A 27,268-nucleotide genomic window follows, 5' to 3' on the forward strand; every position below is an offset into this window, starting at 1 on the left:
ATTTAACGACGGAAATAGCCGAGTATTTACGATTGACAACTACACGACTACCGGGTACCTCTGTCAACGTTTTTCTTTGCTTTCTTTTTTACAGAAATCTTGTTAAAGTTTCTAATATCCAACATTTATGTTTTGGACTAAATACTAGTATTTAAGTCACATTATTACACACATACACTTTACGTTTCGTTTGTGGGAGGGGGTAGTGTGTTATGTTCAAACGAACAAATAGTATTTATAAAGTAAAACACAAACACCTTTATACAGGATGAGATCGCCTGCATGAGTGCTGCACACTTTAATCAATAATGCCCGTATCAGGATTTTTCAAGGGGGGTTACATAGACTCGCAACGCGAGTCTATCACCTCGCACCGCGAGGTGCCACTACGGCACTACTGGCACTTAATTTGAATTTTGGAATCATGCCTTTTTTACTATGAATTTTCATTAAAAAATCCCGACTTTAATAGTCACAATTCAAACAAAATGCCGACTTTAATAGTGCTTAGTAGTTTTCAAGGGGGGGGGGGGGGTTCGTACGAACCCCACGTCGGTGACAGTTAGAAAGCACCCCCACCCCCTAAAAAAAATTAATTCTACATTCCCCTGTGATACTGATTTACTATCATCATAGTATTGGTGTCAGTAAGACACAGCACACTCGTTTAACTAAAACAAACATCTAAAACAGAATTTTTATTCCTCTCTTCTCCCAAAGCGATGTTATAGTACAAATACATGTAACACATTGCACAGTTATATCGCCCGTCCACCCATCCTTACGTAACATATATTGATATCACACGCTACAGTAACATATATTGATATCACACGCTAAAGTCACATATATTGACATCACAGGCTAAAGTAACATATATTGATATTACACGCTAAAGTAACATATATTGACATCACACGCTAAAGTAACATATATTGATATCACACGCTAAAGTAACATATATTGACATCACACGCTAAAGTAACATATATTGACGTTGCATCTTTACCTAAGGTATTTTTATATTGCATCTTTTCGAAAAAAAAAAGCAAACATACTTTATGACCACCACTCCATTTTAAACTAGCTAGCGCTTCAATCTAATGCTCGACACAAATATTTGATCATGAAATTTGAACCCGTGCAGTGTATTTACTTTTTAAAACAAACTCGAGGCACAAAACCATCACCTCAATTCAAGACAGACTTTATTACTTCACAAAATGAAAATTACATTGTACATCACTCAAAAATACAAATTTAACTGGATAGTGATGTGATGGTCTTTTTTTTTTGTTTTTTGTTTTTGTTTTGTTCATTGTCTCCAAAAAAAAAAAGAAGAAAGAATTAAAATGAGTCCAAAATGTCTCATACAAGTCAACATCTGTTAATAATAACATCTGCATTTGTTATCAATTTTAAAACAATCCTCAAATTATGCCCCCCCCCCCCCCCCCCCCCCCCCCGGATGTTCGCTTCCTGGACTAATATCAATCTGCTATTCATGTTGTGGAACTTTTGATGAACATGATATCATTTCAAACGTGATAAATATCATTCGGTTGTCTTTATTATATCAGAAAGGAATTTGGGGTGGAGAACAAAAATCACCAAAATGAGCTATACTATCTATTTAATTGACACAAAACAAGTATTGCTTTATAAGCACTTGATAAAATGAGAGGCCCATGGGCCACATCGCTCACCTGAGTCACTCTGGCTCTGCCCTTGTCCAGCTGTTGTGATTTTTAACAGATTTTTTTTATATCAATCTTTATTGCCATGAAAAATTTTGACCATAAATTTTTCCTTCATATTCATCTCCTATTGTGGCCCCATCCTACCCCCAGGGGATATAATTTGAACAAACTTGAATCTGCAAAATGTCAGAAAATGTTCATATAAATTTAAACTTTTCTGGCCTAGTGGTTCTTGAGAGGATGATTTTTAATATGTTCGCATGTAAAACTTTGATCCTTTATTGTGGTCCCATTCTACCCCCGGGGGTCATGATTTTAACAAACCTGAATCTGCTATATATCAGGAAGCTTCCATGTAAGTTTCAACCTTTCTGGCCCAGTGGTTCTTGAGAAGATTTTTAAAGATTTCCATTGTACAAACTTGAATCCCCTTCACCCATGGGTAATGTGTACCAAGTTTGATTGAAATTGGCTCATTGGTTCTGGAGAAGAAAATGAAAATGGGAAAAGTTTACAGACGGAGAGACAGACAGACAATGATGGACAACCAGTGATCAGAATAGCTCGCTTGAAGTTTCAACTCAGGTGAGCTGAAAATAAAAGTTTGGTCATATTTTTCGAGAGAAAAAAAGGTCATTCTAAAAATCCCCACTTTTACAGTCAAGAATTTCAACATAAAAATGATTGACAAATATGTGGACGAGATCTTCTCAGCTGCAAACCAAATGAGATCAAAGAACCTAGGTAGTGGTCTGTGGACGCTGAATGCCTAATATCATTCTAAAATTACACAGTGCAGGACAGTGAACAGCCGAGAAACATAATATTTCAAAACAAAAGATTTCCATTCTGTCTATATTTGTTTGACATCAAATCACTTAATATAAAAAAATCTTAACAGTCTAACTTGTATGTTTCTGCTCCAATATAATACTGGTACTTCATATTTCACAAGCCGAGTATAATTTTATCACTATTTTACTCCAAAACATCTATATAAACCTTACATGAAAGGTGAAGATAACGAACAGTGATCAATCTCATAACTCCTACAAGCAATACAAAATAGAGAGTTGGGCAAACACGGACCCCTGGACACACCAGAGGTGGGATCAGGTGCCTAGGAGGAGTAAGCATCCCGTCGACCGGTCACATCAGCCGCAAGTTCTATATCATGATCAGGTAAACGGAGTTATCTGCAGTCAAAATCAGTGTGCCAAGAACGACTTAACACTCGGTATGAAACACCCTTACATGTATATCTTGTTATCATAGTACAGTCTATGATTATAACACACTCAATGAACAGCATCACATCTAACTCTTGTAATCTGCAGGGATGTGACTGAATTCCTCAGAAATCAGAGGAAATCTGGTCAATAAGGGAGGAAAACACCCCACCCTACCTGGAAAAATATCACTTTCTGCCACTTTACATCAAATCCAATGTGTTTCGCTTTTTCGAAAATTGAGCAAATCAAGAGGATTTCCTCTGAAAAGAGGAAAAATCACACCTCTGAAATTGTGTTGTAATCTTACAATCTTTTTCTGAGATACATGTATGTCTCTTCAAATTAACATAATATTCCCATTCCCAAACTCTGATGCCAAGCAACTAAAATCAATCATACGACTATTACATGTATCTTTGGGAAACAGTCGAAACTATTGTCCCAGTGGTGGTGTGGAGGACCTATGTGTACTATTGCCTGAGGCCTATGGCCGAGGCCAATAGTTCAAAAGGTCTTCCACACCACCAAGAGACAATAGTTTTGACTGTTTCCCAAAGACACATGATCTGATTAATTTATCTACTTGCATGTATCCGCAATTAAAAGGACCACAATGTTATATATTAAAGTAGTTTATAAGGGTATACATGCAGTTACTTCGATACAGTGCATTTGTAGCAAAATTAAGATGCAGTGCAATGAGACAGTGAAAACGATTGACTGGTCAATAGCTTAACGATTACATGCTAATAGAAATTAAAAAGGAACGAGAAAATCATGAAATAATTACTCTACTAATAGACAACTAGATAATCCAATATCCAGAATCCAACCATCCATATCCAAACTGACTGGATAATAAAATACAATATCCAAATCTAGTGGATAATAAAATGCAATACCCAGTATTTCCAAATCTATTGGATAATAAAATATCCAGCATTCCATCATTCAGATCCAAATCCACTGGTCAAGATAATAAAACAATGGATAATACAAAACAGTGGATAATAAAATACAATGGATAATAAAAAACAGTGGATGATAAAATACGATATCTAGTATATCCAAAAATCTACTCCTAAACTCTCCCCTGACCACAGGCCTGGCAAGGCGAATTAACCATTAAAGCTTAAAATTCTGACAGAAACCAAAAAAAGGTTAACTTTTTCACATAAAACGACACTTGTCATGTAAAATACACAGAAACTCACGCAATGCTGTAATGAAGTACACACCATGATAAATAGTCAGTAAATTATGGAAAAAATGATTGTCGTAAATGTAGCACTTTGTGTAGAATGCTTACAACTATAAAAATCTTTGAACGAGAAAATGAAAAAAAAGTCGCAAGTTTTAAAAGTATTAGTGTCAAACAGAAGATGGAATGGTCAAAGCTATGAGCACAACTTCATGGCAAGGCGGATAATACGGCCATTTTCTAGTCGACTTCAAGAATCTGATAACGGCTTCATAGACATCAGATGGATATCGGATCTGGCACTTAACTGGTTCCCATCACCAATGTCTATCTTCTCCCCCGACACCAGTTTACTTCTAGAATTCAGGTCCCTGTCATGTCTGCTCACTGTTGTTTCCTGCAATATAATATTATTTCTGCATAATCAAAAACCACAATATCAAATCAGGAGATATTTTGTAAGAGAAGACCGATACCTGATGTGAACTAGATATTTATACATTCACATTATTTCCATTAACTATGCAATCTATATATAACTATCCAGTTTATAAATAAGTAGTATCTAGACTATAAATAACCATTCCGTTTATAAATGAATATCTAGTCTCTAAATAAATATCTAGTATATAAATGCCTATCCACTTTATAAATAACTAATCCAGTTTATAAATAACTATCTAGTGTATACCAGTTGTAGGTGAAGTACCACAAATTTAGACCTATGCATAGTGCTCAGGGCCGTAGCAGTGAGGGTTCATTAGCATGCCAATGCCTGCCGCGACATGGGATCTCGGTTTTTAAGGTCACATACAAAAGACCTGTGATTCTCACTTCTAATTGCCGAGCATTTGGCGAAGGAGCAATCACTAACTATTTTAACGTCTTAGGTTTGACCTTGGCACAAGCAGGGCTTGAACTCACGACCTCCCAGTTATGAAGTTTATAAGTAACTATCTAGTCTAGGAACTATACTTGTACTTACCTCGTCATATTTTGCTCCACAGTAGAAATACTCCCTACAGGATTTGGGGAGATAACAACAGAGTATGTCACACACAGGTATCAGGTACCGGGTATCCACCTCCTCCACCTTCATCGGACCTGTAATATAAGTCCATCAATATCAAATACAGTCTCATCGGAACTCTGTAATATAAAGTCCGTCAATATCAAATACAAACAGTCTCACCGGACGTATGTAATATAAAGTCTGTCAATATCAAACAGTCTCACCAGACCTGTAATATAAAGTCTGTCAATGTCAATTACCGTCTCATCAGACCTCTGTAATATAAAGTTTGTCAATATCAAACAGTCTCACCGGACCTCTGTAATATATAAAGTCTATCAATATCAAACAGTCTCACCGGACCTTTGTAATATAAAGTCTGTCAATATCAAATACAGTCTCACCGGACCTCTGTAATATAAAGTCTGTCAATATCAAATACAGTCTCATCGGACCTCTGTAATATAAAGTCTGTCCATATCAAACAGTCTCACCGGACCTATAATATAAGTCCGTCAATATCAAACAGTCTCATCAGACCTCTGTAATATAAGTCCGTCAATATCAAAAATAGTATCACCGGACCTCTGTAATATGAAGTCCGTCGATATCAAATAGTCTCATCGGACCTCTGTAAGGCCAATTCAACTTAATTGATAGATTATCATCCCCGCCCGCCCGCCCCTCAAAAATTGGCCCGACCCAATTTTTTTTAATTTTGCGAAACTTGCGATTTCCAGAAAATTTTCATGTCCAAGTCGGGTATTTACACTTCTTGTTTACATTTTTGGTATAGCAACGTAAAAAGCCACATGAAGAATATGGCTTCTTGCATTCTTATGGGCGTACACGTAAATCTTGAAGAAGTTTGGTATCTCTTTGTGTTAGAAATTAAGCTTAAAATCTTGAAGAAGTTTGGTATCTCTTTGTGTTAGAAATTAAGCTTAACCTGGAATTCGTCTGTGAAATAAGCATAAACTGATATCCATATGGCATTAAATGAAGCACTTCTGTTGACAAAAACTCGTTTGTCATTAATATTTTTCTCAGAAAATAAAAATTAAACAAGAGATGTTTGTAAAACACATATGCCCCGCATGGTGCAAAATTGAAAAGGGTTATACACACACACACATCATTTAATTGAGAGTAGTATCATCAATTCAAAATATTGAGCAGACAATATCTTCCTATGTCAAGAGTGGATTGACCATGTGACCTAAAAATCAATCGGGGTCATCAACTCCTGAAGATGTACCAGTGTACCAAGTTTGATGTCTGTCAAGCAAAGGGTTCTCAAGATATTGAAGGGACAGTATATTCCTATGTCCAGTTTGACCCTTGACCATGTGACCTCAAATTCATTAGTAGTCATCTTCTCCTGATGATGTACCAGTGTACCAAGTTTGAAGTCTGTCAAGCAAAGAGTTCTCAAGATATTGAACAGACAGTATATATGTCCAGTTTGACCCTTGACCTTTGACCATGTGACCTCAAAATCAATATGGCTCATCTTCTTCTAAAGATATACCAGTGTACCAAGTTTGATATCTGTCAAGCAAAGGATTCTTGAGACATTCAGTGGTCAATATATTCCTATGTCCAGTTTGACCCTTGACCTTTGACCATGTGACCTCAAAATCAATAGGTGTCATCTTCTCCTGATGATGTACCAGTGTACCAAGTCTGATGTCTGTCAAGCAAAGGGTTCTCAAGATATTGAGCAGACAGTATATTCCTATGTCCAGAGTAGATTGACCCTTGACCTATAACCTTTTGACCTGAAAAACAATAGGGGTCCTCTTCTTTTTATAACCAACCCACATATGAAATATCATTACAATCAAGTGAATCGTTCTCAAGATATTGAGCGGACAACTCATGGTCTACCACATGGGGTTAAGACCAGCAGTTTGACCTTGACCTTTGACCACGTGACCTGAAAATCCATAGGGATCATCTACTCTCTAAGGAGAGCCTCTGTATCAATTTTGGCTATTATCAAGCAAAGGGGTCAAAAGATATTGAGCGGACAACACATGGGCTGAAGACCAGAGGTTTGACCTTGACCATGTGACCTGAAGGTCAATAGGGATCATCTACTCTCCAAGGGCAACCCTTGTACCAAGTTTGGTAGTTATCATGCATAGGGGTCAAAAGTTATTGAGTGGACAACACATGGTCTACCAAATGGGGTAAAGACCAGCAGTTTGACCTTGACCTTTGACCATGTGACCTGAAAATCAATAAGGATCATCTACTCTCCAGGGGCAACCCCTGTACTAAGTTTGGTTGTTATCAAGCAAAGGGGTCGAAAGATATTGAGCGGACAACACATGGTCTACAGATCGACCAACAGACCGACAGTTGCAAAACAATATGCCCCCTCTTTTTCAAAGTGGGACATAAAAAATAAAATCCTCCCACCCGCCCCATACTTTTTGGTGACCCTGGAATGATAATCTACTAATTAAGTTGAATTGGCCTAATATAAAGTCTGTCAATATCAAACAGTCTCACCGGACCTCTGTAATATAAGTCCGTTAATATCAAACAGTCTCATCAGATCAGTAATATAAAGTCTGTTGATATCAAACAGTCTCATCGGACAAGTAATATAAAGTCTGTCGATATTGAACGGTCTCATTGGACCTGTAATATAAAGTCTGTCGATATCGAACAGTCTCATTGGAACTGTCGTGTAATATAAATTCTGTTGACATCGTACACAAAGAGTCTCATCGGACCTCTGTAATATAAACTCTGTCGATATCGAACAGTCTCATCGGACCTGTCGTGTAACATAAAGTCTGTCGACATCGAACACAAACAGTCTCATTGGACCTGTAACATAGAATCCATCATATTCTGCATTGCCTCATTGGAACTGTGTATTATGAGTCCATTTATATTGAATGGTCTCATTGGATAATGGTCTCGTTAGATTTGCGTCCTTATAATGTCCGTCAATATCAACTGGCAATGCTCTTATCGAATCTGTGATAAAGTCAGTCAATATTGAATCTGTGATAAAGTCAGTCAATATTGAATCTTATTGAATCTGTGATAAAGTCAGTCAATATTGAATCGTTTCAATGGACCTGTGTAATATAAATGATAGTCTATAAATATACATGTATTAAAGTCCTCATTGATCATGTGAGATAGGAGGTTTATTCAGTAATCTCCCTGGGGGTGGAGTGGGGGGGGGGGTACATGTTGGAATAAGCATTTTTACCTGTAATAGCACTGACCACGAGACCCACGGACACTGCTATAATCAGCCCCAGTGTGGAGTACCACAGGTAGGACAAGGAGTATAGACCACGCAGGGCCGACCTGAAAAGTATATACAAAAATACATATCTCAGGTGACCTATTAAAAACAGGAATATACAAAAATACAGATCTCAGCCAAGCTGAAAAGTACAGGTATATATAAAACGCATGTCTCAGCTCAGCTGAAAAGTACAAGTATATATAAAACGCATATCTCAGTTGACCTAATAAATACAGGTATACACAAAAATACATATCTCAGCCGAGCTGAAAAGTACAGGTATACAAAAATACATATCTCAGCTGAACTAAAAAGTACAGGTATACACAAAAACGAATGTCTCAGGTGAGCTGAAAAGTACTGGCACATACAAAAATATATGTCTCAGCTGACCTAATAAGTATAGGTTAAATTATACAAAAATGCATATCTCAGCCGACCTGAAAACTGCAGGTATATATAAAACGCATGTTTCACCCGACCAGAAAAAAAGTATAGGTACAATCTATGATAAACACGCATCTCCGCTGAGCTGGAAACTACAGGTATATGTATACAAATAATCAAGTCTCAGTCGACCTGAAAAGTACGATTATTAGAACAAATCACACACCTCTCAGCTTACAGTTCCAAAAGTACGATTATTAGAACAAATCACACACCTCTCAGCTTACAGTTCCAAAAGTACAATTATTAGAACAAATCACACATATCTCAGCTTACAGTTCCAAAAGTACAATTATTAGAACAAATCACACACATCTCAGTTTACAGTTCCAAAAGTACAATTATTAGAACAAATCACACATCTCAGCTTACAGTTCCAAAAGTACAATTATTAGAACAAATCACACATCTCAGCTTACAGTTCCAAAAGTACAATTATTAGAACAAATCACACACCTCTCAGCTTACAGTTCCAAAAGTACAATTATTAGAACAAATCACACACCTCTCAGCTTACAGTTCCAAAAGTACAATTATTAGAACAAATCACACATATCTCAGCTTACAGTTCCAAAAGTACAATTATTAGAACAAATCACACACATCTCAGCTTACAGTTCCAAAAGTACAATTATTAGAACAAATCACACACATCTCAGCTTACAGTTCCAAAAGTACAATTATTCGAACAAATCACACACCTCTCAGCTTACAGTTCCAAAAGTACAATTATTAGAACAAATCACACACATCTCAGCTTACAGTTCCAAACATACAATTATTAGAACAAATCACACACATCTCAGCTTACAGTTCCAAAAGTACAATTATTAGAACAAATCACACACCTCTCAGCTTACAGTTCCAAACATACAATTATTAGAACAAATCACACACATCTCAACTTACAGTTCCAAAAGTACAATTATTAGAACAAATCACACACCTCTCAGCTTACAGTTCCAAACATACAATTATTAGAACAAATCACACACATCTCAGCTTACAGTTCCAAAAGTACAATTATTAGAACAAATCACACATCTCTCAGCTTACAGTTCCAAAAGTACAATTATTAGAACAAATCACACACATCTCAGCTTACAGTTGCAAAAGTACAATTATTAGAACAAATCACACATCTCTCAGCTTACAGTTCCAAAAGTACAATTATTAGAACAAATCACACATCTCTCAGCTGAGCTGGAAACAACATACAGTTCCTTATGGAGGCTGTAGAACATAAGATAACCCCATAACGTAGCACAGTGTCTATCTGTCTGTCTGTCATTTCCCTAACGATCTGGCCATTACTGCTTGTTTTATGTTTTTCATGTAAAAGAATGACCTAACTCCTACATTCTAATGCTAATGTCACAAATAATATACTTTTATTGAAAAGGGAGTTTTCTATGTAAAACTTATACGGTACCAATCAAACAGAAAACGTTGTTTTACATCCACTCACTCATGTAGAGAACTGACCACACAATATTTAATGTCCTATGAGACATCACCAGCTTAATTGAAGTGCCACAAATTTTGATCTATTAATGGCATTTACATGCAGTCTTAGGAGTGAAGGCTTCTTTATCAAGCCAATGACTATCTTGCTATCGGACCTCTCTCTGTCCTCAAGTCAATATCCAAAATACCAGTGACTTTCACTACGAATGATGGGTAATAGGCAAATTCAATATCATTTAAAATATCTTACGACTGACATGGAGCTGAACCAAGGCTCCTGTATTGCATAGTAAGCGCCCCAAACACGCAATTTCCGAGTTGCCCAATAGTTCTTTCCCTTTGTGGAACTCTTACACAGAGTGAGATACAAAACATACTATCGTCCACACGCGGTGAGTACCAATGCTTATCGCTGCCTTCATATATTGCCTACAGGCTGATTATCAGACATCATGCAACCACCCGAACTGCAGGACACACAATATTAGTAAGCTTATTAGTATTTAATACTAAAACAGCTCAAACTAAAACAATAATCACCTTTTTTCTTTGATTACAATATCACTCATGCAAAAGAGAAAATAAAAAAACAATTTCATATTTAATTTAATAGCCTAGTTCAATCAAATATTACTCTTCATGTTGTCAGTTTAATATATATCAACGGCTGATAAAACAAAATTTACACTTTCATTACTTTTATCCGTATTTACATAGCTAATCTATAGTATATGTATACATCTTGTACCCACCCAAGCGTTCAACAGAACACTAGACGCACCTCTATCACAGAAGAGCTGATATCTTGGAAAGTTGCGTACCGCAAAGTTATCGGTCAATATCTATCATATGTACACAACATCTAGCTAAAAAAAACTTTGCTCCTTGTAATATATATATACTATACACATTCAGTCTCAACCAACAGTCTAAATAACATAATTTCTTTACACTTTACACTCTGTACATTTTGCAGGTTCTACTTTAAATTTATAGGAACCAACATGATTACAAAATTGTATTTCTTTGCAATGCAAATATAAAAACTTACTCTTCTTCTCCTTCATTGGGAATGTGTGTTGTCATGACAGTAGAAAAATTGGTTAATATCACAGACGGGTAGGTATGTGGGACTGAGTAATTGTGGATGCCCAGATTCACTAAGGTCACAGGGGTCGTAAGGTTAAGGTCACTAGAACAATTCTGTGTAGGAAACTGCAGTTCTTCTTTCACTCCGATCACGGTGTACTTCCCGATCCCGATCCACATCATAACAGCGTACGACACCAGCGGCCCCGCCATAGCTCCCTGTGAAAGTGACCTCTGATGTTAAAATAACATCGAACCCGATAGAATGAACTCTGCTGTTAAGACAACATGACTCCTTGTGAAAATTAACTCTGCTGTTAAAACAACATCGAACCCAATAGAATGAACTCTGTTGTTAAAACAACACCGAACCCGACAGAATGAACTCTGCTGTTAAAACAACATCGAACCCAATAGAATGAACTCTGTTGTTAAAACAACACCGAACCCGACAGAATGAACTCTGCTGTTAAAACAACACCGAACCCGACAGAATGAACTCTGATGTTAAAACGCCTTTGGGCAAAAACGATTTATTGTAATTTGTTTAGTGTCCATTGTTTGTGTGATATATCCAACACATTTCATTTTGTATAAAATCTGATACAATTCATTTCCTATAGGGTTGATCAGTTTGGAATGTGAATTAGGCTGTTCAAAATTAATTCTACGTTTAACGTCACCTCAAAACTTCAAAACCTACGAGGGAGGAAAAAAATAAACAAACAAAAATTTTAAACAAATGTGTATTTATTGAAAATCACCCATTCAGTGACCCAAAAATCAACAATTTCAAATAGACATCACCCAATTTAGTGACCAATAACGTAATATGTCAAATTAAACACATTGTGGGATTTGATTTTCAAGTCCAAGTCAATTTTTGCATTTTCCCAGCAAAGACTTTTTCCTTAATCTGGGTTTGTATCCCTTCTGCGAACACACCATGCAGATTGGGTGAGCAGAGTAGTGGCTTGCGATAATATCAGGTGGTACATCCAATGGATTTTCATCACCACAAACATAGCAAACTAAAGGAAAACTTCCTTTTGTGGAAATAGTTGCTAGACACATGTGACTCGGTTACAATTAAAATTATGATGACAATATTTCATACATTTTTATAATGACACATCTTAAAGTTTAAAATATGCTTTACTTTGTTTTCTGTTGATTTTTTAAAATACAATTTTGAAAGGAAGATGCTAATCTGGTGTACCACAACTAAAAGATCAGGATTGTACCTTCACATCTACAAATACAAGGTAGGATTCCGATAGTTTAGGACGCCCTCAAATAAATTGATTAAATAATTACAGTTTTCTTTTTAGTGCTTTTAATTTTAATGATTAAATGCTTTGTACAAAGCAATTATCAATCAGCAAGTTCTGTATTTCCAATCCTAGTACAAACTGTCATGAAATAGTACATCAGAACTCTTCACTGTTGAGAAGGTAAATATTAAATGTGATAGGGAGTTAATAGGATGTCTAAGACGAAAAGTTGAAGCGATCAAGGAATTGCTTAACCCATTTTAATCGCAAAAAGCGGCTGAATTTCAGGCAAGATTTCCCGAATCACTTTGTGTGACACTGGTCTGACATTCGGAAGAGGCGTCAGTCCAAATATCCAGCCTCGACGAATCTTGCTGAGATTAGTTCGGTTCAAACCATCTTTGTACGTTTTCTTTACTTTAATAGTGGCATATACTTCCATTTTCTTCATTTAAGGGCCTCTGATTAAATTTTTCAGTGCGTTTTCCTCTTACACAGGATGTAGAATTAAGTCGCTAAATGAAAAACCAAACCTGGACAACTACTTCAAATCCGGATTTGTTTGTTTTTTCAAAACGGCAATTTCGCCGAAACCTACGCGCGCAGGTGACGTTAAACGTAGAATTAACTTTAGACAGCCTTATGAATTAACTCTATTTAAAATGAATACGGTAAGTTATTTAAATTACCTCATCTCCTTGGAAACCTTAACACATGATCTGTCCTCGCATGCACACACCTTATCATGTAAAAACACATTACCGCTGTAAAAGTTCAGTAGCAGTGAAAACTTACAATCCAATTGCAGCAAGGAAAGAAGGCCCCAAGCACCACGAACCCATTCAATGCTCCGCTGGCTGCCCCCATAAAACTCAGGGAAACCTAAAAAATCAAGAATGTAGTCATGGGCCAATCACCATAGCCCCCCACCCCCCTCTTCTTCTTTTTAATCATGTGTAGCTTTAGGTCTATAGATAATACAACATACGTACTGTATGCAAATTCAAAATCAATGAAAATTTTCATAAATTCAAAGTGTTTTCCTTTCAGAAAACATACAGCCCATGTGTTGAGCAAATTCATATTCAAATACATTTTTTGTCTTCCCTTAATACACAATATATATTAATTGCATTTTGCTCGACGGATGGGCACATCTTTTCCTAAGCAATAATCTGGATCAAATTTAACAGTTATCAAGCTCTTTTTGAAAAAAAGGCGGAAAAAACTTTTCTTCATGTATGGACGTAATAATGCTGTAAAATTAGAAATAACTTTGATTTAAGTTGAGAGAGTATACTTAGCATGCATTTAACTTATTCAAAACACAGATCAAGCTTGATTCAAGACACATTTAAATCAGAGAAATTTTTTGGGCCTTTTTATGTACACAATACACGTATCAACACTTCGCGAAAGTTACGTCCCTTGTCCGCCATCTCCCGGATAAAAATCGTATTTCCCTACGTTGGCCTTTGTAATTTTCCTATCTATTGCTTTGACATCTGTTATTTTTCCATCAATTGCAGTCAACTACAATATGCCCCAGATTGGGGCAACCCATTAACTTGTATGAAAACTTGGTAATTGGCTAAAATTCAAAGTAATAACATCTTACATTTGGTAAGGTAAAGAAGGAAAACTAGGTTTTTCACCGATTGACCTTTGGCTGACCCCGCAAAGGGACGTAACTCGCGGCGAAGTGTTGATAGGTGTATTGTGCCTTGTTCTTTACAGATTTGATAGTAACTTGAATATTAACGCTAGGATGCAGAGTGAAATTTACAGATTTCATAGTAACTTGAATGTTAACGCTAGGCTACATTCACTGCTTCTTATAATTCAGTTCCATAGATCTGGCTTACAGTGAACATGCATTGGCAAAAATTTAGATGCAAAGAAAACATGACAGAACAATGAGTATGCATGTAATTATACAGGGAGTATTGCAGATATATGTGTAATTATATATACATGCACACACAGTAGGGGTGTGTATTGCTCAAGATTTTCCGATACGATATACGATACATTTTCTGATGCGATATCCGATATATTGGATATACAAGGTAGTTAAGCATTTTCTGAAGTAAATATCAAAATTTTAAAAACAATGAAGTGGTTTAATATCTTTTATTTCATAACAAAACAAACAATGACAATTAAAGTCTGAGGAAACTCCAATGTCACAATGTAAAAGAGGGGATTAAAGTTTGAGAAATCTCCGATGTGTCACAATGTAAAAATGGGGATTGAAGTCTGAGGAAACTCCAATGTCACAATGAAAAAGTGGGGATTAAAGTCTGAGGAATCGTGTTCCTGTTAGAAGCCATTTTTAAATTATGAACTTCGATCCCGACTATCAAAAGGTTTTTTTTATCCCCGACATTAGATCGTATCGTAGACACACTGTATCATATATCGCTGGACATGCGTATACCAGTACATTTCGATATATTGATTCACCCCTAACACACAGTGGGTATATACCTGCAGCACGGTTCCCCCGAGCTTCCTGACTGCAAATGAGACCCCAACTCCCACAATTCCAAACAGTATCACTGAAAAATCAATATCACTGAAAAATCAATCATCATATCAATAACAAACAGTATCACTGAAAAATCAATCCCTTATATCAATAACAAACAATATCACTGAAAAATGAATCCCTTATATCAATAACAAACAATATCACTGAAAAATCAATATCACTGAAAAATCAATCCCTTATATCAATAACAAACAATATCACTAAAATATCAATCCCTTATATCAATAACAAACAGTATCACTGAAAAATGAATCCCTTATATCAATAACAAACAATATCACTAAAAAATCAATCCCTTATATCAATAACAAACAATATCACTGAAAACTGAATCCCTTATATCAATAACAAACAATATCACTGAAAAATCAATATCACTGAAAAATTAATCCCTTATATCAATAACAAACAGTATCACTAAAAAATGAATCCCTTATATCAATAACAAACAGTATCACTAAAAAATGAATCCCTTATATCAATAACAAACAGTATCACTAAAAAATGAATCCCTTATATCAATAACAAACAGTATCACTAAAAAATCAATCCCTTATATCAATAACAAACAGTATCACTGAAAAATCAATCCCTTACATCAATAACAAACAGTATCACTAAAAAATCAATATCACTAAAAAATCAATCCCTTATATCAATAACAAACAGTATCACTAAAAAATCAATATCACTAAAAAATCAATCCCTTATATCAATAACAAACAGTATCACTGAAAAATCAATCCCTTATATCAATAACAAACAATATCACTGAAAAATCAATATCACTAAAAAATCAATCCCTTATATCAATAACAAACAGTATCACTAAAAAATCAATCCCTTATATCAATAACAAACAGTATCACTGAAAAATCAATCCCTTATATCAATAACAAACAGTATCACTGAAAAATCAATCCCTTATATCAATAACAAACAATATCACTGAAAAATGAATCCCTTATATCAATAACAAACAGTATCACTAAAAAATCAATCCCTTATATCAATAACAAACAGTATCACTGAAAAATCAATCCCTTACATCAATAACAAACAGTATCACTAAAAAATCAATATCACTAAAAAATCAATCCCTTATATCAATAACAAACAGTATCACTAAAAAATCAATTCCTTATATCAATAACAAACAGTATCAATAACAAACAGTATCACTAAAAAATCAATCCCTTATATCAATACCAAACAGCATCATTAAAAAATCAATATCACTGAAAAATCAATCCCTTATATCAATAACAAACAGCATCACTAAAAAATCAATTCCTTATATCAATAACAAACAGTATCAATAACAAACAGTATCACTAAAATATCAATCCCTTATATCAATAACAAACAACATCACTAAAAAATCAATATCACTGAAAAATCAATCCCTTATATCAATAACAAACAGTATCACTAAAAATTCCATCCCTTATATCAATAACAACAATATCACTGAAAAATTAATCCCTTGTACCAATAATCATCATATCAATAACAAACAGTATCACTAAAAAATCAATATCACTGAAAAATCAATCATCATATCAATAACAAACAGTATCACTGAAAAATCAATATCACTGAAAAATCAATCATCATATCAATAACAAACAGTATCACTGAAAAATCAATATCACTGAAAAATCAATCATCATATCAATAACAAACAGTATCACTGAAAAATCAATATCACTGAAAAATCAATCATCATATCAATAATAAACAGTATCACTGAAAAATCAATATCACTGAAAAATCAATCATCATATCAATAACAAACAGTATCACTAAAAAATCAATATCACTGAAAAATCAATCCCTTATATCAATAACAAACAATATCACTAAAAAATCAATCCCTTATATCAATAACAAACAGTATCACTGAAAAATCAATCCCTTATATCAATACCATACAGCATCACTAAAAAATCAATATCACTGAAAAATCAATCCCTTATATCAATAACAAACAGTATCACTAAAAATTCCATCCCTTATATCAATAACAACAATATCACTGAAAAATTAATCCCTTGTATCAATAACAAACAATATCACTAAAAAATCAATCCCTTATATCAATAACAAACAGCATCACTAAAAAATCAATCCCTTATATCAATAACAAACAGTATCACTGAAAAATCAATATCACTGAAAAATCAATCATCATATCAATAACAAACAGTATCACTAAAAAATCAATCCCTTATATCAATAACAAACAGTATCACTGAAAAATCAATCCCTTATATCAATAACAAACAGTATCACTAAAAAATCAATCCCTTATATCAATAACAAACAGTATCACTGAAAAACCAATCCCTTATATCAATAACAAACAGTATCACTAAAAAATGAATCCCTTATACCAATAACAAACAATATCACTGAAAAAACAATATCACTGAAAAATGAATCCCTTGTACCAATAACAAACAGTATCACTGAAAATTGAATCCCTTATACCAATAAGAAACAGTATCACTGAAAAACCAATCCCTTATATCAATAACAAACAGTATCACTGAAAAATGAATCCCTTATATCAATAACAAACAATATCACTAAAAAATCAATATCACTGAAAAATCAATCATCATATCAATAACAAACAGTATCACTAAAAAATCAATATCACTGAAAAATCAATCATCATATCAATAACAAACAGTATCACTAAAAAATCAATCCCTTATATCAATAACAAACAGTATCACTAAAAAATCAATCCCTTATATCAATAACAAACAGTATCACTAAAAAATGAATCCCTTATATTAATAACAAACAGTATCACTGAAAAATCAATCCCTTATATCAATAACAAACAATATCACTGAAAAATCAATCCCTTATATCAATAACAAACAATATCACTAAAAAATCAATATCACTGAAAAATCAATCATCATATCAATAACAAACAGTATCACTAAAAAAATCAATCCCTTATATCAATAACAAACAGTATCACTAAAAAATCAATATCACTAAAAAATCAATCCCTTATATCAATAACAATCAGTATCACTAAAAAATCAATCCCTTATATCAATAACAAACAGCATCACTAAAAAATCAATCCCTTATATCAATAACAATCAGTATCACTAAAAAATCAATCCCTTATATCAATAACAAACAGCATCACTGAAAAATGAATCCCTTATATCAATAACAAACAGTATCACTAAAAAATCAATCCCTTATATCAATAACAAACAGCATCACTGAAAAATGAATCCCTTATATCAATAACAAACAGTATCACTAAAAAATCAATTCCTTATATGAATAACAAACAGTATCACTAAAAATTCCATCCCTTATATCAATAACAAACAATATCACTAAAAAATCAATCCCTTATATCAATAACAAACAGTATCACTGAAAAATCAATATCACTGAAAAATCAATCCCTTATATCAATAACAAACAGTATCACTAAAAAATGAATCCCTTATATCAATAACAAACAGTATCACTAAAAAATGAATCCCTTATATCAATAACAAACAGTATCACTAAAAAATGAATCCCTTATATCAATAACAAACAGTATCACTAAAAAATCAATCCCTTATATCAATAACAAACAGTATCACTGAAAAATCAATCCCTTACATCAATAACAAACAGTATCACTAAAAAATCAATATCACTAAAAAATCAATCCCTTATATCAATAACAAACAGTATCACTAAAAAATCAATATCACTAAAAAATCAATCCCTTATATCAATAACAAACAGTATCACTGAAAAATCAATCCCTTATATCAATAACAAACAATATCACTGAAAAATCAATATCACTAAAAAATCAATCCCTTATATCAATAACAAACAGTATCACTAAAAAATCAATCCCTTATATCAATAACAAACAGTATCACTGAAAAATCAATCCCTTATATCAATAACAAACAGTATCACTGAAAAATCAATCCCTTATATCAATAACAAACAATATCACTGAAAAATGAATCCCTTATATCAATAACAAACAGTATCACTAAAAAATCAATCCCTTATATCAATAACAAACAGTATCACTGAAAAATCAATCCCTTACATCAATAACAAACAGTATCACTAAAAAATCAATATCACTAAAAAATCAATCCCTTATATCAATAACAAACAGTATCACTAAAAAATCAATTCCTTATATCAATAACAAACAGTATCAATAACAAACAGTATCACTAAAAAATCAATCCCTTATATCAATACCAAACAGCATCATTAAAAAATCAATATCACTGAAAAATCAATCCCTTATATCAATAACAAACAGCATCACTAAAAAATCAATTCCTTATATCAATAACAAACAGTATCAATAACAAACAGTATCACTAAAATATCAATCCCTTATATCAATAACAAACAACATCACTAAAAAATCAATATCACTGAAAAATCAATCCCTTATATCAATAACAAACAGTATCACTAAAAATTCCATCCCTTATATCAATAACAACAATATCACTGAAAAATTAATCCCTTGTACCAATAATCATCATATCAATAACAAACAGTATCACTAAAAAATCAATATCACTGAAAAATCAATCATCATATCAATAACAAACAGTATCACTGAAAAATCAATATCACTGAAAAATCAATCATCATATCAATAACAAACAGTATCACTGAAAAATCAATATCACTGAAAAATCAATCATCATATCAATAACAAACAGTATCACTGAAAAATCAATATCACTGAAAAATCAATCATCATATCAATAATAAACAGTATCACTGAAAAATCAATATCACTGAAAAATCAATCATCATATCAATAACAAACAGTATCACTAAAAAATCAATATCACTGAAAAATCAATCCCTTATATCAATAACAAACAATATCACTAAAAAATCAATCCCTTATATCAATAACAAACAGTATCACTGAAAAATCAATCCCTTATATCAATACCATACAGCATCACTAAAAAATCAATATCACTGAAAAATCAATCCCTTATATCAATAACAAACAGTATCACTAAAAATTCCATCCCTTATATCAATAACAACAATATCACTGAAAAATTAATCCCTTGTATCAATAACAAACAATATCACTAAAAAATCAATCCCTTATATCAATAACAAACAGCATCACTAAAAAATCAATCCCTTATATCAATAACAAACAGTATCACTGAAAAATCAATATCACTGAAAAATCAATCATCATATCAATAACAAACAGTATCACTAAAAAATCAATCCCTTATATCAATAACAAACAGTATCACTGAAAAATCAATCCCTTATATCAATAACAAACAGTATCACTAAAAAATCAATCCCTTATATCAATAACAAACAGTATCACTGAAAAACCAATCCCTTATATCAATAACAAACAGTATCACTAAAAAATGAATCCCTTATACCAATAACAAACAATATCACTGAAAAAACAATATCACTGAAAAATGAATCCCTTGTACCAATAACAAACAGTATCACTGAAAATTGAATCCCTTATACCAATAAGAAACAGTATCACTGAAAAACCAATCCCTTATATCAATAACAAACAGTATCACTGAAAAATGAATCCCTTATATCAATAACAAACAATATCACTAAAAAATCAATATCACTGAAAAATCAATCATCATATCAATAACAAACAGTATCACTAAAAAATCAATATCACTGAAAAATCAATCATCATATCAATAACAAACAGTATCACTAAAAAATCAATCCCTTATATCAATAACAAACAGTATCACTAAAAAATCAATCCCTTATATCAATAACAAACAGTATCACTAAAAAATGAATCCCTTATATTAATAACAAACAGTATCACTGAAAAATCAATCCCTTATATCAATAACAAACAATATCACTGAAAAATCAATCCCTTATATCAATAACAAACAATATCACTAAAAAATCAATATCACTGAAAAATCAATCATCATATCAATAACAAACAGTATCACTAAAAAAATCAATCCCTTATATCAATAACAAACAGTATCACTAAAAAATCAATATCACTAAAAAATCAATCCCTTATATCAATAACAATCAGTATCACTAAAAAATCAATCCCTTATATCAATAACAAACAGCATCACTAAAAAATCAATCCCTTATATCAATAACAATCAGTATCACTAAAAAATCAATCCCTTATATCAATAACAAACAGCATCACTGAAAAATGAATCCCTTATATCAATAACAAACAGTATCACTAAAAAATCAATCCCTTATATCAATAACAAACAGCATCACTGAAAAATGAATCCCTTATATCAATAACAAACAGTATCACTAAAAAATCAATTCCTTATATGAATAACAAACAGTATCACTAAAAATTCCATCCCTTATATCAATAACAAACAATATCACTAAAAAATCAATCCCTTATATCAATAACAAACAGTATCACTGAAAAATCAATATCACTGAAAAATCAATCCCTTATATCAATAACAAACAGCATCACTAAAAATTCCATCCCTTATATCAATAACAACAATATCACTGAAAAATTAATCCCTTATATCAATAACAAACAGTATCACTGAAAAATCAATCCCTTATATCAATTACAAACAGCATCACTAAAAAATCAATATCACTGAAAAATCAATCCCTTATATCAATAACAAACAGCATCACTAAAAAATCAATCCCTTATATCAATAACAATCAGTATCACTAAAAAATCAATTCCTTATATCAATAACAAACAGTATCACTGAAAAATCAATCCCTTATATCAATAACAAACAGTATCACTGAAAAATCAATCCCTTATATCAATTACAAACAGTATCACTAAAAAATCAATATCACTGAAAAATCAATCCCTTATATCAATAACAAACAGCATCAATAAAAAATCAATCCCTTATATCAATAACAAACAATATCACTGAAAAATCAATCCCTTATATCAATAACAAACAATATCACTAAAAAATCAATTCCTTATATCAATAACAAACAGTATCACTGAAAACTCAATCTGTAATACCAGTGATGAATATTACACAATCGCTTTGTTTCAGAATGACGCGATAATCGTGAATCTACTGTAGAAGTGCTTACTTATGCTGGGGGATAAGTATGCGTTTTTTCACATCCAATGTTACGCATGGGGGAAATAGTATGCAGTAATTGAATGCAATATATTGTTAAACACGTTTATTTCAGCACCTTAATCAATGCAATGCAGTTTTGTCTCAAGACATACATTTTAAAATTAGCTACATCATATCGTATTTCATACAATGCACGATTTCTGTACTAGTTCATCAATTAAAATTGAAAAAAGACAGGAACAAGCACTGTCTATACATCGAAACATCATGGATCACAGACAATCAAGTCTTTGTAGTTTGATAATAATGATAGTAATAATGATTTAATAATAAATGTCAAAGGTCAATAAATCACTGATATTATGATAATAATAATAATAACATATTTATATAGCACCCTTTTCATACACTATGTACGCTCAAAGGTGCTTTACAAATGTAATGTACATTATTACCCCGGCAGACCTTATATCAATCTAGAACTTTCTCAGCCTCCTAGGAAGCATACAGTGCAAGCTGCCATTACAAGCGCTAGAGCACTAACATTCTAACAATATCTTTCACTGTCTATAGCCAGGTACCCCTTTTACACTTGGGTGGAGTGAGGAAATTCATAAAAAGTGCCTTTCCCAAGGACACAACGTCAGCCCTGCCGCGGCCAGGACTCGAACCCACGACCTTTCGGTCGAGAGTCTGACGGCCTAACCACTCGGCCAACAACGCCATTATCAGCCCTTACCTAACATTCTGGTTATCCAGGCGTGAGTGATCTCCGACTTGTTCTTCACGTGAGGTTTAATGATGTCTTCCCAGGACGTGGCCACTAGAGAGCTCAGGTTGGACGACACCGAACTGCAGATCAGAGCGAAAATTAAAGATCAGAGAGAAAATTAAAGATCAGAGCAAAAATTAAAGATCAGAGAGGAAGCAAAGATTAGAGCAAAAACAAGAGGTACTGTGAGCAATGCTCACTAAGAATACCCCCCGCTTACCCCAATCTCCCAAAGGGTGTTCGTAATAGGTATAAACTACCTCTTTTCTGAGTGTAAAAAACAAATGGCATGACAAACCGAACCATAATGCTACTTCGATGTCCAGTGCGCGTGACTTTTGACCTTTTGACCCCATAATTGATAGGGAATATCTTCATCCCATGGGTAGTCCATATGTATGATATGGTGACTGTAGGTGGAAAGGATAACGCTTTAGAGCCCGGAAACCATATTGCTACTTCGATGTCCAGTGTACTTGACCTTTGACCCCAAAATCAATAGGGAACATCTTCATCCCATGGGTAGTCCATATGTATGATATGGTGACTGTAGGTGGAAAGGATAACGCTTTAGAGCCCAGAAACCATATTGCTACTTCGATGTCCAGTGCACTTGACCTTTGACCTTTTGACCCCAAAATCGATAGGGAACATCTTCATCTCATGGGTAGTCCATATGTATGATATGGTGACGGTAGGTGGAAAGGATAACGCTTTAGAGCCCGGAAACCATATTGCTACTTCGATGTCCAGTGCGCTTGACCTTTGACCTTTTGTCCCCAAAATCGATAGGGAACATCTTCATCCCATGGGTAGTCCATATATATGATATGGTGACGGTAGGTGGAAAGGATAATGCTTTAGAGCCCGGAAACCATTGCGTCTACAGACGGACGGACGGACGGACAGACAGACGGACAACCCGATTCCAGTATACCCCCCCACAACTTGTTGCGGGGGGTATAATTAAAGGTAAGAGAGGAAGCAAAGATCAGAGAGAAAATTAAAGATCAGAGCGAAAATCAAAGATCAGAGAGGAAGCAAAGATCAGAGCGAAAATCAAAGGTAAGAGAGATCAGAGACTGAATAAAATTCCATCAAAACTTTAAATTTCAAAATCATCTTTCGAATCACACATCTGGTACACACCACCACGTAAAATATGCATCTGATTAATAGGCATCTACAGTGTACATTCATGTGGGTAAACAAATCTGTGCTCGGATAACTGGCTCAAGTACAGCCTTCTAATTTAGACACTGGTCCTGAGACCAAGTCCAGTGGTTCTTTAAGTACATTGTCTCTAACAAGTCACAAAATGGGTTTCTGTCCCTTCGAAAAAAATGTGGTATTTTTACCCGCGATCTTTATCTCTGTGGAGATAGAACTAACGCTGACCTTAATGCTCCACTGAAAAGCCCCGCTATAAATAGACCAGGCACTCCGGGGTAATGAAGCATCTCTATCACAAACAAGGGGATGATCTGCAAAACGATAAATCACGAAAAACGATAAATCACACGTCAAATGTTATATCACATGTAAAATATTAAATCACATGTAAAATATTATATCACATGTAAAATATTAAATCACATGTAAAATGTTAAATCACATGTAAAATATTAAATCACATGTAAAATGTTAAATCACATGTAAAATATTAAATCACATGTAAAATATTAAATCACATGTAAAATATTAAATCACATGTAAAATGTTATATCACATGTAAAATATTAAATCACATGTAAAATGTTACATCACATGTAAAATATTAAATCACATGTAAAATATTAAATCACATGTAAAATGTTATATCACATGTAAAATATTAAATCACATGTAAAATGTTATATCACATGTAAAATATTAAATCACATGTAAAATATTATAATCACATGTAACACGATAAACCACACGTTAAACGAGAAATCACAAGTAAAATGTTACATCACATGTAAAATATTAAATCATATGTAAAACGAGAAATCACATGTAAAGTGTTAAAATCATATGTAAAATGTTAAATCATATGTAAAATGTTAAAATCATATGTAAAATGTTAAATCACATGTAAAGTGTTAAAATCATATGTAAAATGTTAAATCACATGTAAAATATTAAATCACATGTAAAATATTAAATCACATGTAAAATATAAAATATTAAATCACACATAAAATATTAAATCACATGTAAAATGTTAGATCAAATGTAAAATGTTACAGCACATGTAAAATATTAAATCACATGTAAAATATTATAATCACATGTAAAATATTAAATCACATGTTTATAGGTTATAGTCTTTGTATGGGAAAATATGACGACCGAGTTTTTTGGCGTGTCGACGGATCGAGCTTGCGAGGTCCGTCCGCGACAAAAAACGAGGTCGTCATATTTCCCATACAAAGTCTATAACCTTTTTATTAAATACTTTCAATTTCATTTAGAAACTAACAATAATTTTATTTTTAACAATAACTTTATCAGTTTAACTGAGTAAAAGATGAAAAACACGAAAAATTTGAAAATTAACGGCGTAGAAATTTGATTGTGATGTAATGTTTGCGGGCCGAATGTTTCCGGGGATATATCGTGTGATATTTGCCCGCAAACTTTTAAAGAAAAAAGAAGAGATGAAATTGAAAGTATATAATAAAAAATGTTATATCACATGTAAAATGTTAAATCAAAATGTAAAATGTTAAATCACATGTAAAATGTTAAATCCACACAGTATCATTATATGACAGTTACCTGTTCTTGCGTGATTAGTGCTGTGACTCACTTCTTGCATGATTAGTGTTGCGACTCACTTCTTGCATGATTAGTGCTGCAACTCACTTTTTATTTGGGGGAATATCAATTTCTCCTAAATTCATGAGATTGCTTTAAAGTTCTCCTACATACATTTGTATCTGTACACATGTACCATGGCTTAAACGAAAAAAGCTTTTACATAGTGTGCAATGGAATCCAGCCATCTAAAGCAGTTTGTGAAACCTATAATCCATTATAGATATAACCTAATCCAACGACAGACAAGCTCTCTGTCACACCACATTAAATATATTTATAATCTATCATGACGTCCAACGACACAATGACAGAAAAGCTGTGTCACACCGCATTAAGTGTGATCTATTTATAATCTATCGTGACGTCCAACGACAGACAAGCTCTGTGTCACACCACATTATTTTACTTTTAACATCTTGATAGCTCAGGTCAGGATTTTCAGATCATTTTATCATTTTGATATCTGGTTCACGTAATTTTGAATATTCAACAGATGGATACCTGGATTGTATTTTTTAATAATTGATCATTTAACTCCTGGATACTTGGATTGGATTTTTCGATTATGGTTACCTGGATTGGATTTTTTGATAATGGATACCTGGTTTGGATTTTTTGATTATATGGATACTTGGTTTAGATTTTTTAATTATGGATACCTGGATTGGATTTTTTAATTATGGATACCTGGTTAGAATGTTATAATCATGGATACCTGGTTTGAATTTTTGATCATTTGATCATTTAACACCAGGATACCTGGATTGGATTTTTGAATTATGAATACCTGGTTTGGATTTTGTTAATAATGGATACCTGGTTTGTATTGTTTGATTATGGATACATGGTTTGGATTTTTGGATTAAGGATACCAGGTTTGGATTTTTTATTATGGATAACTGGTTTGGATTTTTGGATTATGGATACCTGGATTGGATTTTTGATTATGGATACCTGGATTGAATTTTTGACTATGGATACCTCTTTGGATTTTAGATTATAGATACCTAGTTTGGATTTTTGATTATGGATACCTGGATTAGAGTTTTGTATTATGGATACCTGGTTTGGATTTTTTAATTACGAATATCTGGTTTGGATTTTTTTTTATTAAGGATACCCGGTTTGGATTTTATAATTATGGAAACCTGGTTTTAATTTTTGATTAATTGATCATTTAACACCAGGATACCTGTTTTGATTTTTAAATTATGGATATCTGGATTGGATTTTTGAATTATGAAAAACTGGATAGGATTTTTAACTATGGATACATGGATTGGATTTTTGATTATAAATACC

At 33.2% G+C, this 27,268-nt stretch overlaps 1 protein-coding gene across 1 annotated transcript in view; it reads right to left on the minus strand.

Annotated features, from left to right (window-relative positions):
* Window positions 1-685: 685 nt before the first annotated feature.
* LOC125660879 (sodium-coupled monocarboxylate transporter 1-like) overlaps window positions 686-27,268 on the minus strand; it is a 44,972-nt gene continuing 18,389 nt past the window's right edge. The window contains exons 10-17 of the mRNA XM_056146503.1: window positions 24,560-24,645; window positions 23,129-23,241; window positions 15,193-15,263; window positions 13,498-13,584; window positions 11,391-11,647; window positions 8,384-8,484; window positions 5,119-5,237; window positions 686-4,530 (exon numbers count right to left, since the gene is read on the minus strand). Of these exons, the coding sequence (XP_056002478.1) occupies window positions 4,384-4,530; window positions 5,119-5,237; window positions 8,384-8,484; window positions 11,391-11,647; window positions 13,498-13,584; window positions 15,193-15,263; window positions 23,129-23,241; window positions 24,560-24,645 (981 nt within the window). The 3' untranslated portion in view covers window positions 686-4,383. The remainder of the gene's footprint in view (window positions 4,531-5,118; window positions 5,238-8,383; window positions 8,485-11,390; window positions 11,648-13,497; window positions 13,585-15,192; window positions 15,264-23,128; window positions 23,242-24,559; window positions 24,646-27,268) is intronic.

The sequence above is a fragment of the Ostrea edulis genome, chromosome 8 (assembly GCF_947568905.1).
Source record: "Ostrea edulis chromosome 8, xbOstEdul1.1, whole genome shotgun sequence".
Lineage (NCBI taxonomy): Eukaryota > Metazoa > Mollusca > Bivalvia > Ostreida > Ostreidae > Ostrea > Ostrea edulis.